The 19,050-nt window shown below is 40.2% G+C and overlaps 1 protein-coding gene across 2 annotated transcripts in view; it reads right to left on the reverse strand.

Moving 5' to 3' along the window:
- Positions 1 to 18,739, reverse strand: part of mybpc2a (myosin binding protein Ca) — a 43,107-nt gene extending 24,368 nt beyond the window's left edge. The window contains exons 1-9 of one of the 2 annotated variants that reach the window (XM_034142318.1): positions 18,527 to 18,629; positions 7,595 to 7,630; positions 7,399 to 7,407; positions 7,249 to 7,269; positions 3,217 to 3,231; positions 2,480 to 2,563; positions 2,221 to 2,369; positions 943 to 1,060; positions 663 to 711 (exon numbers count right to left, since the gene is read on the reverse strand). In XM_034142318.1, coding sequence (XP_033998209.1) covers positions 663 to 711; positions 943 to 1,060; positions 2,221 to 2,369; positions 2,480 to 2,563; positions 3,217 to 3,231; positions 7,249 to 7,269; positions 7,399 to 7,407; positions 7,595 to 7,630; positions 18,527 to 18,548 — 503 coding nt within the window. In that variant the 5' untranslated portion in view covers positions 18,549 to 18,629. Of the gene's footprint in view, positions 1 to 662; positions 712 to 942; positions 1,061 to 2,220; positions 2,370 to 2,479; positions 2,564 to 3,216; positions 3,232 to 7,248; positions 7,270 to 7,398; positions 7,408 to 7,594; positions 7,631 to 18,526 lie in introns of both variants that reach the window. The other variant, XM_034142319.1, reaches the window with a different exon arrangement.
- Positions 18,740 to 19,050: the final 311 nt, after the last annotated feature.

The raw sequence follows: 19,050 nt of genomic DNA on the forward strand, positions 1-19,050 counted from the left end.
TCACACCAACTTCACCCCGCAGCACCCTCTCTCTCCTTCATATCAGCATTCTGCAAATAAGCACACTGACATCCTGTCTAAACCACATTATGATGCTGTCTTTTCCCCTGTTGTGTGTCTCATCTTACCTGTGCGTTTCTCCTCGCGCTCTAACGAGGGAAGGAAATGTTATTTTTAAACACAGATTACAAATAAGGAGACTCAAGGTGCTAAGATGTCGGCTGATTTCCGATCACACAAGACACATACAGTACACAGGCTGAGAAAAGCTGACATTTAGAAAAATAACTCGTTAAAAAAGCACAACCACAGGATACACACTCAGATACACTTCGCACCAACAGAGTCAAAGACAGAAATAGATATTGAGGGAAAAAATAAGTCCCTTTGGAGACTGTCACAGAGAAATTCATAAGATGGTAAATCATGAGGGACTCTAGGTGAAGCAAAACACCAAGGCAGCAGACGCGTTGAGACGTGACAGACAGGCAGACAGACTGACTTGTACAAAGTCGGTTACAACTGAGGAAAAGACAGACACACAGGCAGAGACACTCGTTGAGACCGACAGATGCCCAGAGGCAGCGTTCTACAGTGGAGCATATGGGAGACAGTGTGACGGGCGACATGTTGAGAAGACCCTTGCCGACACTGAGACTCACGATCGTTTAAACGCCTCCAAGATGTTGTCCTGCTGCTCCTCTTGAACAGCTGAAGGAAGACAGAAGAAAAAAGACTGTTGAGAGGCTAGGTTAATTCATTACACCGCAGGTTGGAGCAGCAGAAGAATAATGGACTGATGACCTCGCTAGGCCACTAAATGATAGGACCTAATGGGTACCGCACTCACTGAGATATTGGCTGACAATGCCTGTAACATAGTAAAAGTGGATATGCTGAATGGAAGATGACAATAATGAGATTGTCTGTCTCCAGGCTTACCCTGCACGGAGACTTCGAATGTGCAGATGTCGCACTTGTCTTTGGAGGTGACCTCGCAGCGGTAGCCACCTGCGTCTCCATCCACTACTTTGATGATGCTCATCTCGTAAGTGTAGATCTGACAGTGAGAGAGGGGGATGATTTGTGGGGAACACATAGAATTAAATGAACACACGTGCGCACACAAACCCATACACACGCGAACAGATAAGCATTACATCCTCTCAGTGTCATGCTCAGACAACACAGGTTGACTAATATCGGTTTGCTCATTAATCCATTGGGACTATTGGCTATAGTATATTACATTACATGGTATGACACTTACTCTTTTATCCAAAGCGACTTACATACAGACATGCCTACGGGAGCAATTAAGGGTTAAGTATGTTGCCTAAGGACATTTTGTCATGTTGACTGTAGGGATTGCGATCAAATTGGTGAACCCCTGATTTGAAGATCAGCGAACAAACCCTGTGCAAAATCATTTGAAGTGTTGTGTCATCTGCATACGTAGAAGAAGAAGAAGAAGAATAGGGAGGGATGAAACCCTCTTTAATGGTCACACATGCAGAGCACACAGCACACACAGTGAAATTTGGCCTCTGCTTTTAACCCATCCTAGTACAAGGAGTCTAGTACTAGGAGCAGTGGGCAGCTATTGTACAGTGCCCGGGGAGCAATGGGAGTGGGGGGGAAGGGGGGTGTCCGGTGCCTTGCTCAAGGGCACCACGGCAGGGCAGGAGGTGAACTGGGACCTCTCCAAGTAGAAGTCCACACTCCATATTTAGGTCTGGTCGGGGACTTGAACCAGCGACCCTACGGCTCCCAGTCCAAGCCCCTACTGACTGAGCCACTGCCGGATTGGTATCTTGTATTCATTATCCATCTACAGTTTATTTGGGCATTATGTTGAATACTAGTTGTATATCCATTTTGGGCAGAATCTTTGCTAAATTTGTATCGGTCTCACAGAAGTGGGAAATACATTAAATAGGAAAGAAGAAGAAGCAAACACACACACACACACACACAAGCAAACATACACACAAACTAAACTAAATAGTTTGAATTGAACAGAGGTTGTGAGATAGGGAAAACAGTTGATAAAACCAGATCGATATACATTTTATATAAAAACTTTATAAGATTTTTATGGACAACCAAAGTCATTAAGCTTCATTATCTAGATCCCATGAATATCTCTACGAAGTCATTTTAAAAGTCACACACTGTATCATAACAATTGATTTACAAAGGTTATATTAACACACATACCTTGGTGTTCCTGTCGTAGACCTCTTTGAACTGCACATGCTTTCCAGCCTTGCTGCCCAGGTCCAGCCACTTCCCCTTCAGCCATTTCATGGTGGGCTTCCTCAACAGGTTGGAGGAGTCAACTTTAGCCACAAACGTGACGTCCTTGCCTGCAACAAACATGAACAGATGAGTGGCTGCCTGTCTTCCAACAGGGCTCTGGCACTCCTTTCATTTTGGATTTAATTCAGGGTTTTTATGGCCGATCATCTTGCCAGACCTTTTGTTGCTGTGACACTCTGCGGCTTCTCCACAAAAATGCCGCTCACTTCAGACAGCTGAGGATCCTCCCCTGGTACATTTTCTGTGAAGGGTGATGAATAGAAGAATAACAGAGGAACAATTAAAGCTGGAAATCATGATCTGGGAATCAGATAAAGACGCAACAAACAGATTGAAAATGACAACAGGACACATGTCGATCAAGCAAACAACCAAATCAGCAGTCTTTAAAACAAATCTGGTGTCTTACAGAGAAGGGCCTGTTGGATGATCAAGTGTATTTTAAGTCTCAAACCACTAAATGCCAACCGCTGAGCTTAGGGAGGATATCTTCCTTTTGTAATCTTTTTTTAGCACTGAAATAGAGCAACAGTGTTTCCGTGAGGCAAAACTATTAAGCAGTTAATGCCTTTGCTGTTACACTGCACCATTTGGGACCCTCTGATAAATAACAGTCAACCAAGGAGCCCCCTGGAGCAGAGTGGCCCCAGGGAATAAAGACACTGCTTAGATCACGTCTGAAGACATCACATTAGGGTTGACTCTGCGCAATCTTCTGCCACCCTGACAGAACATAAGCTGAGGCTGTACCCTCTTATCTCGGCAATAAAAAATGAGCTTCTCTTTTATCCGTTCCTTTGTTTCTTTTGCAAGTAAATTGATGTAACCTCTGTAAGGTGTTTGCTTGTCAGTTGATACGCTTTACAGAGACTCTAAAGTATTCATTTCTCTTACCATCAGGAGGCAATTCTGCATCAGAGGAGGGAAAGAAAGAAAGAGAGAGCGGGGAAGGCGTCAGTCTGTACAGTATCTGTGCTGTGCTGTTAAACACAAGCGTTAATTGGTCCAATTATAATCTTGACTTCAGGTGAGGAGCACTCACACTTTAAATCAACGTGCTAGCACACTCCAAAAAAACACATATTTCTTATTCTGGCTCTAATTAGCAAATCACGTTTTTTTTCTTTTACAAAAAAAAAAACCCACACACAACTGTTAATGAGTTATGTCTTTAGCAATCAAGTTTAAAAGCTCTTGGATGTTAACTGTACACAATCTGCATGAAGCATAGTTTCTCTGAGGTCTTGAGTCAAACATATTGTAAGTATTACAGGAAAACAGGGTTTATGGACAAGCAGCAGGTAAAGGGAGAAAGGCACATGGGACCACCAATCAAGTAGAGCGAGGAAGGTCCTGGCTCCTGGGTGGACATCCATTGGACGAGAGCGGTTGCTGAGAGAAAGGCTCTCTCTCTCTCTCTCTCTCTCTCTGCTTTTATGTGCTCAAAAGTGCCCCTGAGGACAGATCCAAGTTCAGATGGTCAGGATGATTTAAAAGGTTTCAGTTTGAATGCTAAGTGGGTAAAGCTGATCCGGGAATGTCACCCAGGGGACACTTAATAATGTTTACACTGCACTGTTACATCGGACAGTTGCTGTGTTTGGAATGAGGGCTGCATAGTGAAACTCCAGACACTGACCTGGACTTTGGGAGAATGGCCTACATAGGCTACATCTGACTAAAACCCCTCTGCAGTTTTGGATAGTGAGGATAATTTGTGTCAACAAGCATTACAAGTATTCAGTAGCGCTTCATTTTGCGGGATCGATACTTTATCTTAACCCTTCCTATAAACTTTCCTGGAAATAAAACGATGTAATTTGCTATTATTTTGGGGGAAATTAGAGACAGAGTTAAGACTTTCAACTCAAGAAGGAATGACATGTTTCCATTCAAGTGACAAAGTCCTAGCAGCTGTAGGAAAATAAGTCAGGTGCAAACTATTACAAAGCACACAGTAGTGGTTCGGGTGGATTTGGAATTATTTTGTTGTTTTACCAATTGAACACTTTCTATATTATACTTATAATTGATGCTGAATTACCAATCTTTTTCTAGCACGGGCCCGTAGAATATGAGATGATCAAATATTCTATCTCAGACTGGATATTACTAGACTAAAATAGAAACATATCTATTCATTCCGTGCATAAAATATCCTACTATACATGTAATGCATAGTAGTGTAATTTCACAGTTATTACTTATTCAGTATGTCCTCCATTTATCATCAGAGCACCACCAGACAAAAACACATGACTCAAACTCCTTCGATCGGATGTTGTACATACACCTATCACCAATGTCATTAACAGAAGTGTCAAAACATTCAGCCGTAGTGTATTGTATTACATCCACAAATAACACACACACAGGATATATACCCATAAGTACAGGCAGGATATATCACTTTTTACAAACCAGACCACATCAGTTCATCTCAAACCCTCAAACATTTCTGGGATGCTTTTGTTGAAGCAGTATAACCACTTGAACATTTTATTTGTATTGCTGTCATAAACTTCTCTGCTGTCTGTTGTATATTTGTATTTTATTTTATTGTTTTATCTGACAGTTAATGTGATGAATGTGCTGTGACTTAAAATGCTTTTAAGTTGTGACTTTGCATTGTTTTCATCATTTTCTTTCCCTTTATCTATTTGCTGTGATGTCAGTTTTGTTTGTTACATAAATAAAGATATCATTGTGATTGGTATTAAACTCAGTGTCCAGAAGTTTTTGCAGCCATATTTCATTCTCTGCCATAAACTATCCTGTTCATAAGCAATAATTAATCCATCTCATCTTAAGCAGAAATGATGGCCGTCAGTCTAACAAACGCAGGCATGTCCAATGACACACAAGCACACAAACTGAAGTGTGTGTGTGTGTGTGTGTGTGTGTGTGTGTGTGTGTGTGTGTGTGTGTGTGTGTGTGTGTGTGTGTGTGTGTGTGTGTGTGTGTGTGTGTGTGTGTGTGTCTTCAGGCAGGCTGGAACTGAACACACTTACACACAATCACACACACACACGCATTTGAAACATCTTAAATGTCATGCTCTGGTATACAAAAGGCAAAATGGCTGCATGTATATATCGCTTTTATCCAAAGCCCTTCATAACTCGCACTCATCTATTAACACTGACACCGAACGTGAGCCAAGTGCTGATCTGAATATAAGGTGCAATTCAGGGTTCAGTGTCTTGCCTAAGGACACTTTAACATGTAAACAGGAGCGGCTGGAGAGTGAACTGCCAACCCTGTGTTTATATCAGTAACAGCTAATGATTTTTTGGGGATATAACAGCGGTTTGGCCAGTGTTCCCCTTTAACCACAGCAAAAATGAGCAACACAGTCTCAGTAAAACACACTGCTCTACCTCGTCATTGCAACTGAACACACACATGAAATCACTCTCAGCAAACCACTTAAAGTGTATGCAATAATTCATCTCCAATGATAGCAACTGCACATACAAACTGAAAAACTCACAGAAACACATGTACTACTTTCCACTCTATTGCAGCTCTTTTGTAACATGAATTGGCATTTTATCCAACAAGGTGAACTGAAACTCTACACAAATAGACCCTACATATAAATGTATAACATTATGTGTGACTCTCTCGGGGGACTCATTACTTATTACTGAATACATGCCACTGGCAGAGGAAATCTCCATAAACATGCATATACACTCTCCTGCAGCACGGAACATGATTATACCTGATCTATACATACAGTGAATATATCTCACATATCATACAGCTACTTTGCTGTGGGCTACCACACCCACACACAATTATTTCACACATTAAGCTGAATGCATTACCCTCAACTATGGATCGGACTTGAAAGGTCAGGATTTTGTGAAGTGAAATGAGAGCAGCAATCTTCCAGTCTGAATCTATCTCAGACTTCTTGCTCATACAAATCAGTCTGATCATGTGACCCACAGCAGAATGGGAAACACATCCTCATATCATGAAACAACCGCAGTGACAAACACACGACAAAATCCAAGGATCAACAAATCAAAGGTCACACAAGCTATAGGCAGTTTTTATTTTGTATTATACTACTACTGAAAGTCAGGATTGACCGCAGGTCAAATGTAACGGGTCGTGGGCCACTGCATTCAATGCTTTCAAAAATGTAATAATTAAAAATAGATAAATGGTTTATTCTGTGGTCTTATAATATATTATATTGTAAATGTTAAGTATGTGTTAATGTAAGTGTAAACAGACACAAAGCTAAGTTTAGATTAAATGTATTACCAATGTTGCAGATCAAGTCATGTTTTAAATATACTTACACCCGATTTCTCTTTCAAGATAAAGATTTTAATTAAATGTTGTTGTTCAGTCTTAACTATGATGCATATTCTAATTTTGGTGACTGAGCAAATCAAACATTTTAGTAAGAGAAATTAGTAATACATGTGTTTTTGTTTTGGTCTTTCCCTTCAGTGCGTATAGTGTATTATTAAAACAGCACTTGACTGTGAGAAAATTGCATTGGCCAGAGCCTTGGCACAGACATACATACACACACACACAGACACACACACACAGACACACACAGACACACACACACACACACACACATTGTGACTCTTACCCATAAATTAAACACCTTTTAATGGATCCTAACATCAAATTGAATTAGCATCTCTGATCTCTGGTGCTCAAAATACACTTATAGTGTAGTGTGCGTGCGTGTGTGCATGTGTGTGTGTGTGTGTGTGTGTGTGTGTGTGTGTGTGTGTGTGTGTGTGTGTGTGTGTGTGTGTGTGTGTGTGTGTGTGTGTGTGTGTGTGTGTGTGTGTGTGTGTGTGTAGCCACATGCATATCTTCCCCACACTCAGTCCCATAACCACAGAAGTTCACTGATTCTGTGTTTCTTTCATTTGCAAGTCTTACCCTCCTCCTCTAACAGGTTCTCTGTTTCAGGGGAAACACACATTGTTTTGTGGATGAGGATGATGATGAAAGTGATGATGATTGAGATACAGACCTATAGAGAGTTAAATCCATAGAACATAGACAAGCAAACACTGAATGTCATCTTACCCGTCGTGTCTGAAAAAAAAGAGAAGAAGAATGTATTACAAAATGAACCGCTCTTAATAAGAAGATTTTAATATTATTCATTTTTAGTGGTTATTGTAGCTTAAATGTATAATAGCTGATAACTGTAACACAGAAATAAATTGGATTTCTGGGGCACAGTTTATGGGCTCAGATTAGATGTTATGAAGGCACTTACCAGCAGGGGCTGCTGCAGCCTTATCGCCCTCGGCTTCTGCAATTAAACAACAATTATGTAAAATAATTTGTACATCCTCATTATTTTATAGCATACAACACCAGCCGCACTATGTTTGGATAGTCACGGCTTCCAGAGCTGAGACTCGGTAAACTGTTTGAAGAGACACATCTTTTGATCTGAATCCTCAGGAGACAATAATCATGTGTACATGTCTAACTGTGGGCCCTCGATCAATGGTTTATTTATTCACTATACTAGCATCATGTTTTTATGTATTATATATATTATTTATTTATTTTATAGATTAATATTATATATTATATATATATATTTCATTTATATACTGTAGGCTATACTGTATACGAGTATGCTATATACTGCATAAGACACACAAATGCTTTCAGGTAATCAGGAAGCAAAAAGCCAATTAACACTGCAAAATAGGCACCTTTATACGTTTTCAAAACTGCACAAAAACCCACGTTTAAACAAACAGGTTAATTTCAGGAAAAAAATCACATGTTCCCAGGTACCCGCACAGGGAAACTACATTTAAACAACCTTGCTTTGTGCGCCTTTTTCTTGATTTCTGTAGGGTTTGCCTCTGGCAAATGAGAAAATATTGGATTTCAGCAGGGGAATAGTGCATGATTTAAATGAGGCATGGCTTACAGAAACAGTGAGGCTCGGATAAATATAAATACGTTTTTCAGAGATCATGAGAAATAATTGGGCTTAAAAAATTCTAAAAGGGGCGGCCTCAAGACAAAAATGCTTTTGATAGGATAAGTACATCAAAGTTCCAGGATCCCAGATCTAGGTTAGTTTAGAAGCTCAAGGGTGTCTAATGAGATGGCAGATTAGGCAGGAGTTTCTGTCTGCCAGACAAACTAAAGCACAAAGCTGCACGGTAATAATTCAACTTTGGCAGCTTTCATATCTCAAGCATAGATTTCAATCATTTTGCAGGTCTGTGCTCTCATTAGAGCCACTGTTTAAATGTAATAAATATGTTTTATTGCCTCACTTTTGACATTCTGTCAAAGCAGCAAAGTGTATATTAAAAGACAGAGCTGCATAAATAAGGGAAGACATCATCTTGACAGCCTCTCCAAACCACCGTCAACAAGACAGAACTGCAGAGCAAGTGTCCTGTGAGCCTACTTAGCAGCAGGTCTAAGATATCAAGGCCTGGCCTTGGCACCCTGTGTTCCAGGCTGGCACACTATGTCTGGCACAGTGGTGGGGGCCAACATTTCTATTTTGGATAAGGTTTGTTTTTCAGGCAGCGATCTGTTAATGCTTCTCCCAGAACTTCAATCCAAGAGAGGACCGTGACGCACCAGGCAGTAAAAACTTTCTTTAGGTTGGTGCAGAGGCAGCGATCGCACCCCCCTACTGTAAATCAGAAAGTTGGTCCCTACGTTTCAGATTTCAATGTTTCTCATGGCTGTGTTCCCTGGAGCACTTTAACCGAATTTGATCCTTGATTCCTCACATAACAGAGCACAGGAAAAGAGAAATAACCCTTCACAATGAGTGACAAATGGGGCGATAAATAAATGTCATAAACTCTTATTCCTCTATGAAGCTTGTTTGGATGTACAGTAAACGTCTCTATTAATTGTCACTGAAGCGGATGCGCTTACATTTTAGTCCACAAATGGAAGTTTTGCGTCAACATTTTAGAGAGCGTTTTTGTTGCTTAGAAACTATCATTTGATTATCTTCACCCTTAAAAACAATATGTGGTATGACATTGTGAACAATATTTAAACCTGTCACTGTGGCTTAATCAAAATCCTGCACATGAATGCTAGTTCTTCCACAAAATACACCTTGAAGAGTTTCAGACATTAGACTTGCTCATTTCTGTGAGATGGTAAAAAATACTTTTCTTCTTTACATTCTGACTTGAAATATATCATGATATCGTAACATCACATTGTATCTGCCTTGCCACAGTGTGCTGTTTTGATGTGCAGAGCAATAGTCAACAACAATGGGACATTTTGGAATAATAGGCAATTAGAACAATGGCATGACACCTGATTACCATCCACAGTGCCATGATGCTAGGGTCATTACAAATGACCAAAGGATAGTAAATGATGTAAAGTTCAAATGTACTCGAAAAGGACTACGTATTGAAATACATTTAATGAGTCTGGTAGGACAAATGTAAAGCATCTCAATCAGTGAAATTGTTTTTTCTGCTCCCGCTCAAAGTTATAAGTTGATTAGCTGGGTTTTTCAAAATGTATTCTTCCTTCCTTTAAACGTCTAAAAGTGACCCATTTGTCCTTCAGCTTCATGAGATGTTCTCTCTGTTTCCACTATCACAGGTCTGTCTGTCCTGCTTGCTGGGAAAAGCTTTGAGCAAACCGCTGAGTCACAACCAGGACAACTGTGCCCCTTCAACCCTCTGTGCTAATGCGGAGGGTAATGCACAGCTGATGAACACGCTGTCTGTGCGGATCCATCTCAGTCTCATTACAGTCCACGCTTCATCCTGCCTGGCCTAGATAATTTCACTCTACAGCCGTCTGCCTTCCTGTCTTCCAGGTATCTGTTAAATGGATAACTTCTCCATTCCCTCTTCCTTTTCACTTAATGCAAATCCCCACTCTCAGCACTTTTTCGCCCTACTCTTTCTTTGTCCTACTTTAATCTGATTCCACTTTCTTCTAAGGAGAGGGGAAAAAATAGAAGAGCAAGATGATGAGCTATAAGGTGGAGACTCAAAGAGGGATAGAGAAGAAGAATGAGCCAGGCCAATCAGGTCAAGAATAGCGTGAAGCTTCACTTTATGAGGCTGAGGATTGGGTTCTTAACAGGAGATGAGAGCGTTTATATTTAACAAATATCATGTGAGATGCTTGTTGAAAGATTAATTTATTTACTCAGTTTTCGCTGACCCTGCTACTCACTGTCATTGCTTCCTTTAAATACACACATTACTTGACGCTCCCTGCATCGTAAATATAGGCCGTTTATTTCCAAAAGCTTATCGCTTATATCATTTCAAACTGGAGGGCTTACAATATGACTCCAGCAATAAACGGTTTGAGATTCGGTTATAAAACCAGAGTAGAGACATAGAAGTTCTGTTTGTGAAATAAGTGTTGGTTTTCAAAGAGCTCTGCACTAAAACTGCCGGGGTTGTGGATTTGTATTTTGTCCACGGATATCAAAAGATCCATGCCTTCTTAAATCTTCATGGTGCTTAAGATGTATAAAAGACATCAAGTGTTCTATATAGACATTGCAACGGGGGTTACAAGGTTAGACATGTTTTATTCAAACTTGTTCACTTTAAACAGTGTGTTCCTGTCTGTTTGCTGAACCAGTCATGACATTTAACTGAATAACTTATAACTGATTTATCCAACCAATCTCTAACTGTGTCAGTCTGCCGTTTAATGCTGAGCAGGTACTGTACAGTGCATGTGTTTCTCTTCTGTCAGAAAACAGCTGCCTGTGGCAACGTTATATAAACGTACAACATACAAAACTGCATACATATGAGGGGGTTCAAGCATAATTCTTAACTTATGGAAACAAACTTGCCAGAGGTCTGCACGCTCTGAGTGGCCAGTTGAAAAACAACACATCCCTTCAATATTTGAAATATTTGAGATGCTATAGATATGTTTGAAAGAATGCTGTTTTCATGAAAAGTGCCTGACATCCACTAATCAGGTTTTTCAAAAATAATGTCAAATGACTAAGTTAATGTGTTTAACTGTGGGCTGATCAAAGAAATATATAAATATATAAAAGTTTCAGCTGTTGCCTGCCACAATAAAAGCTACCATCTAAAAAAATCTGTTGTTTGTGGTCTATTTGATGACACACCAGAAAACTAACAGCATCAGCAACACTTGATACTGAAAAACAAAGAAAAGATTTACATTCCTGTGCTCATCTATTACACAGTCTCTCCCTCTCTCTCCCCCTTTTGCTTGTGCTCTCTCTTCCCTTTGCTTTGAAGGGTAACCTCTGTGGAATGTGCTTCGTTAATCTCTCTTGACATTTCCCCTGTCTTCCTTTGCTGCGCACGTCTCCAGCTTGTTCAGTCGGTTAAGCCAAAGGAATCGGGCCAAGCCAAACATTAGAATCTTAGAAATCTTTCTCTGTCATCGCTGAACGAAGGCAAACAGGGCACAGATTCCTCACATGCATTTCCTTGAATGTGTATTTAGATGCTAGATACTGAGCAGCTGTGTCTTTAAGAGACCTCAAATGCTGCTGCTGAGGAGAGCAACACTTAAGTGGTTTTGTTTCTACTGGAGCATGATGTTGGAGGACTGCTGAATTCATTTAGTCACTTAAGGGTGTCTACAACCGTGAGCTATGGAAGCAGCAGACGTGTTAACTAGAGAGTGGGGCCAGCATGGCGTTCTCGGTGGTAGAGCATAACGTCAATTGGTGGTAACATATTCCAAAGGCTCATACTTTGTTAATGCAGCCTGGTGCCCTATTACACACTACCCCACTTGCACCCCCTCTTCACCTCTTCAAGTGTGTGATTTACAGGTGAACCTATAAGCTCATGTTACCATGTGTGTGCGAGTAGATGAAAACATGCAGATTTTAAGTAACAGGTTGCAGTTTTGAGTTACATGTGAGAGTCTGATCTGCTCCAGAAGCAAAAGTGTAAAGCCAAAGAACCACAGGATATTTCTCATAATTCATCCAAGTATCACTGGGTTCATTTTTCACCCACAAGACACATAAGTATATTTGTGGAATTAATATAAAGCTGTCTTTCATTTCTATTTTACATTAAAGTAAAATGATGATGAATTTAAAAAAGGGTGTAAAACAGGATTATTTTGAAAGCAGCAATACTCCCGCATTCAAGATTAGTGTTCTGTAAAATGGTTGTAAAATATCTTCAATTTCTCTGGAGTAATCATGCAAAAATGTATAAAAATAGCCCATCTGATGCCATCAGGGTTATCTTGGCTTGAGCTACCAAGAATATATTTAACGGAAAGCCTGCTATCAAGTTGCATTATGGGATGTGTAGGGGATTTTTGGACCTAAAATAGGTCTGCATTGGTTTTTCTTTTTTTTATATCTCCAATGAGTGTCCAAAATTATGGAAGTGCAATAGTAAATTGCTAGAATCCCTTTTTAGGCCAACCTGTCTACAAATGGTCTGGCAACATGATTGTAAATTGTACTGATTTGTATACTGGAATTTAATTTCAAACATGAACCTCAGATGTTATAACTCTCTCCACACTAAGATTGAGCTCAACCAATCAGATTGCTCCTGCTTTAAGAGCAGCTCTGCTTCTGGGTGATGTTTCTTAGTGAGTAAAACTCCAATCCACTCCAATTTAAATGCAGATTTGGCACAGCTATTCAACAGAGAATCCCTCAATGCTTTAAAGCACCTTAATCCAGCTTTAAAAGCAACTCATTTATTATTATGCCCCGTGATCACACAACACCAAGCGGATGTTACTGTACTTAAACCCCACGACGGTGTGACTCGTTTGGCATAATATTCAAATGTAAATTGAAATGGGGAATATTGGCAGTACAGCAAAGAAAAGATTAATATTCAAACAATCTATTTTTAAGCCTCAGTGTATGGATGGGTATCAATGGTATTATTGGCATTTGGATGGCGTCCATGCCGGGGGCAGAGCATGACTGATGGAGTTTCACCATTTCAGATGAGGATGGAGAGTGATGCTGTCGGCAGAATCGAGGTACACTTAAGCCTCTGCCCTCTCGATCTCTCAATCATTTGCCAAGTTAATTCAGCAGTCAAGATGATCTGACTTACAGCGTCACCCCTAGCAGGACAAGGTAAGGGGATACGTAGTAAATAGTAGCTTGACATTCAGATTAGTCATGGTTGTTGTAAAACCATCGTCAGAGGAAACATATCAGTGATTCCAGTTACTGTCAAGGCTGTAATATAAAAAATAATAAACGACTGCCTGTGAAAGTGTCAGGGAGCTGGTTACTCTACTAAATACTGTAGGGCCTCCCCGTTTTAGATATATTGACTATGAAGGCAACAGCCTTTTTGGATGCCCTACTTGTTTTTGGCGGCTGAGCTTCAGCGAGTCAGGCTTCAAATAAGTGTAACGTTTTAATGGAATTCTTCTCTCATAAACATAATTGAGAACTACTTTACAATTACTTTACAAAAGTAATATTCAATGAACAACTGTATTACACTCCAATCCAAATGATGTGCTGTGTTGTGTTTCGTCAAATGTGTTAGTTATGTTTATGTATTTTGTCTGTCATTTCCTGTTTTATTTTGTATTTACCTTGTCTTTCATTTCAGGCCCTGTTTTCTTCCTCTCCTTGTGTGTTTTTCCCGCCATCATCAGTGTCTGCCCCGCCCCTGATTATTTCCACCTGTTCCCACTCACCTCATGTTTAAATAATCCTGTCTTCCCCTGTCCTGTGTCAGTTCGTCTTGTTTTTTTCCCCGAATGGTCGTGCCAAGCCTCAGCTCAGAAAGAATCGCTTTTCACTCATGTCAGGTTTTGTTATTTTGTTTATTTTGTTGGCTTAAGATTTTATTAAGTCCTCTTTTTGTTATGCTAGTTTTTTCCTCCTTGTGAGCGCCTTTTGTTATTTCCACCACCTACTCTGTTAAAAGGGATTACCTGAACTTTGAAAATAAATATACCTTTTTTTATATATTCAAGACTTTGTGTCGAGGTCCTGACATGCTGTCTGGAAACAGTTTTCTTTGCCCCAACATAAATATTATTATTTAAATTAGATTTGAGTCTAAAATCATAATTTTTTTCATTACATGTTACAATTGAGAAAATGCAGTGACCTCAGTGGGATTTATAATCTTATAACACTTGTGTTTAAATGTATTGGGCTGAAGAAATAAAATGTGAAGAACCAAACTGTCTGATGTGATAGGAGGTTTAATTGCTAGATAATTGTTTGGATGTATCTTTTATAAAACTAACATATTTAGTAAAAATGGTCTGTGTTTTTATTATTCTTACTTTAGGGATGCAACTCCACATGTATTTGTCACTATGCATGTTGATATCAGAAGCCAGCGCTGACCTCTGCAGTGTCCTTCTTACACATCAGAGAAAGGTCATTAATAATGATTGTCCCACTGGGCAAGTTGATAAACCTTTAAAGGTGTTGAAATCATTGTGTTATTTAGTCTATGCGAGCTGTAACGGTCATGCATTAAGCCTGCTGTGGCCGAGGGCTGAGGGATCAGACACACACGCCTGTGGAGGGAGTGTGAAGGATGGGACGTCTGTTTATAACACAGGGTTACAGTGGTGATACAGAAATATGGCTTGTTTGGATTCCACCAGTGATGTTTCTATCCTAGTGATGTCTCCCCTCTCTGCCACAAGTGAAGAAGAAGATTTATGGACGAACAAGGGAGGAGAAAGAAATAATTTGGTAATAGAATAAAAGAAATAGGAATAAAGAGGTGTGAAACTAAAGATTACTTTTAATAGAGTAAACTTCCTTATGAGTTGTATGTTATTATGTGAATGAAGCTTTTCTCAACATGAGAAAACATGTGCTAAATTAAACTCTAATTTAGGGATGCGGAATGTATGGTGTTTGGTAAACAAAGGCGGATTTAAATACTGTATTAAGCCGTCATCCATTTTAGCTTTCCATTCATTCCCTTTTGTCTTCCAGCGAGCATAAGCACAGCCTGCGTTCCAAATAGGCCAAGGCTTCTCTCAAATCACAGAGGAACATTTTATAAAAAATAATACATTCTTGGTGTTGGGCTGTGTTTAGAGAGACTTTGTTAATTATATATCAGGGCTCAATTCACTTTTGTCACGCTCTCTGTAGGACCTTATAGTGCAGTCGCTTCACTCTGCATCTGTCTGTAATTCATCAAGCAGCATGTGCATACCTGTGGGAACTCGATGATAGTCTCAGTATGATGTAATGCTACACTGAGCGGTGTAGTTTGAGGGGTTGAGGGGTAGGAGGGCTGACAGGATGGTAGACTCTTTCTAGCCTGCAGCCATTAGGATGACGGGTGGTTTAACCTTCCACTGAACAACTGCTACTCTACAAAAACAAGAAGATGGACTAAGACGTCCAGTGGGCTTGGTTTCACAAATATATTTTAGATAGGTCTATCTATTGGGTTTCACAAAGACAGACTCACTCACTTAACTTCAGACGTCTAAACTCATCTGTTGCAAACTGCCAAGTTCTTTTAGATCTTAGAGGAGGTCTTATTTGCCATGAGTTCTGTGTTTTTCCAAATGTTACAGAGCTCAGCTCCATTCGCTCCAGCAGAAAATGTTTTTCACCTAAGAATTCAACAGGGAATTTTGACCATCCGTTGCAAGGATCTAAAGACAACCGTTATTGCTGTAAACATTTTAAATCCCTGATTTAAATTAAACAACGTAAAACCGGTCTAACACTTTAATACAGTCTTAAATCTAGTCTAAATTCTACTATATCTTTGTGAAACAGGCCAGTCAATTTAGTTGACAAATTGTTTTAAATGTAAATCCACTTTAATGTTATATTTGGTTTTGAATATTTTATATCACAATCAGTGCTGACACACTGTGACACCATTATTGGCCCCACAATTGGTGGAGCCAATAATGAGAAGAAAAATATGTTTTAAATGTACAATTACATACTCAAAATAAACATGATTGATGATCTGAAGTCTGACTGTTTGCCATAGCTATGAACCTGGCGACTGCTATGCCCCGTCCTAAGAGGAGGGGGGGAGGGGGGGGTGGGAGATGTTGCCCTCTGGCAGAATTACTGGTATTTAAAATTGAGCACACGCTCACTAATGGAGCAGCGCCAGTAAACCTCCACCCTGGCACAAGGCAACTATCAGCATCAACACTGGTGCACAATGTCTAATTATGATGCAACTGGCTTGTTACATAGAGCCCATGGGTCATGACACGAAACAGGTCAATAATCCATACTTATGTGAGAAACAAAGATCCCGCTGGGCTGTTTTTCCTTCTTCATTGGGTCAAAAGGGGCTAACCATGTATCTACTTCCATTCCCAGGGGTGTCTTTAGCTTAGCGGATCCAGAAGGCCATAGCGCCTATGCTGAAGAACTATTCTCGTTGCTGTTTATAGGGATGTGTGCTTTTTCATGATCCCACAGCTTCTTGATTTTCCTGGTGCCGCATTAACCGTGGAGAGCAAGACGCCATGGGGGGGGGGGGGGGGGAAGTTATATGTGCTGTAACCAGATAGACAGGGAGAGGGGCTGCAGAGTGTATGAAGTTCAAGAGAGGGACAACGATCTGGGATGGGTGGAAACACAAGAACAAGAGCAGCCTGGGTGCAGACACTAATGTGGTGTTGGGAAGATGATATGTGTGATGTCAGGATGCTGGATTGGCAACACATTGGTCAAATATAATGAAATGTAGGCATCGAATTACTGCATGATGGAGAATAAAAACGGTAAAGGGTATTAAGCGCTCTGGAGTGGAACGATTTGAGTTTATGCATTTTAATCACACATCCGCACAGATATGCGTATACAATCTGAACCTATTTGTTTTGAGTCAAAAATACTTTTGATTTCATCTAGTAGAGTATAAAATTGCACTTTAAGCAAAAAAGATCACTGCATTCCTATCGGCCCATGACGGAGAATGTGACACCTTGACTAAAATCCACATGAGAAAAGGGAGATCTGACTGTTTCCACACAATAACAGTGATATGGTGAACTTCCTAGAGATTGGCGAGGGGAGATGGATGCCAGCGGGGGAGACAGCGTAACAGAATGAGGGAGGCAATCAGGGTCAGATAGATTAGGTGTCTGAGGTGCAGAGATACGACGCAAGGTAGTTACACCTGACTTGGCAGAGGTCCCTCTAACAAATCATCCCGCTCATCTCTCCGCTTTTATCTGCTACCTTCTCCTCTCCTCCTGCCTTCATTCCTTCCTCTTCTCATGCATGCACTCGTTTCTCAGGTTTCAAGTAAACAGCTGATTTATGGTGCATTGAGGTCACTGTTGCACTACAGCCTGTGCAGTGTAATGTCACATATTATCCTTTTGTATCAATGGAATATATAAGCTTAGGTTATGCTGTTCATAGAGGTTTAGTTTTTTGTGTGACATCATATTTCATTTATTTGAAACATTTCGTCCCTATATGTGAACAGAAAACTCACAGGGTTCAATTGTTGTCATTCTTTAAGATAATCCCGGAAAATAATGACCTATAGCAATACATGTCTTCATTTCTAACTTAAAGCTAACATCACACATCACTGACTGTTGGCATGCTGACTTTTGCATCTTCACCATTCCTGCCTTTCCTCACACAACACACTTGTCCCTATAAGAGTCAATAAGATCCCTTATCGTAACCATTAGTGGCTCCTCTTCCAAATTGCTCTTCTATCTATTACTTTTTGAAGACCAATATTTTATAAAATTGTATTGAACACTAAGCAAATATTAAAACCAAACACATAACACGTTTACTCTCTAAACATTGTAAATATTTGACATTACATGCTTTCATTCTTTGCATTTCTATCCCTATTTGTACAAAGAAAAGAGCATTTGTCCCCCTGAAAGAACGATATACAGCAACACGGCAGCTTGAGAACTTTGTTCAAAGAGAAAGCAGCCTAAGACACTGAGGATGAATTGACGAAGACATGAGCTTGTCACTAACTAATGAAAGCAAAAATAAATGGCATAGATTACAGAGTGATCACGCTCATGTTTAAGAGCTTTCACATGCCATTTAATTATTGTCACATAAATACTTAAATGTCCAGTCTCACTTGTCCAAATAAAGAGGTTGAAATTATGGGTTCATTGTTTCTTTCTTTTTTTTAACTCATCTTAACATTTCAGTGTATCCCCAGCTTCCAGCTTTCCTGTTATAATCCGACAGGTTGAACCATCTTACCTGGCTTCTGGGGCTCAGGCATGTCTCTTTCGTTTTATAGTGATTCCTCTGATAGTGTCTTCCTCCCTCCTTGTCTGTGGATCTGCCTGAATTTCCGCCTTCATCCCTTTTTATCACCTCAACACCCCCTCCCCCTCAAACACACACACACACTACAACTGTCAGTGACTTCATCCTCCCCCCAACAAGCGGAACAAGGAAGGAAGAGAGCGACAGAATGGCTGTCACTTGAAACCTTGGCAGGAACTGCAGGGCTTTGAGGAGCAGATGGAAGACACCATGATGGGTAAAAGCGGTTCAGAGCCATAAAGAAAAGTCCAGCCCTCGAGGAAAACTGCCAGAGGATTAACTCGTTAAGGCTCTGGAGCCAGGACATTAACAAGCTGACTGATGCTAATCAGATCCACCTAACGATATGATGGAGTGATTCAGCAGCGGCGTGCACTGCTAAAAAATGTTGAATTGTTTAAGTGAAGCAGAAAATACTGTAGTGGAGTCCACTACAATTGTAAGGCGGGAGATGG

Source organism: Trematomus bernacchii, unplaced genomic scaffold (assembly GCF_902827165.1).
Source record: "Trematomus bernacchii unplaced genomic scaffold, fTreBer1.1, whole genome shotgun sequence".
Classification (NCBI taxonomy): Eukaryota; Metazoa; Chordata; class Actinopteri; order Perciformes; family Nototheniidae; genus Trematomus; species Trematomus bernacchii.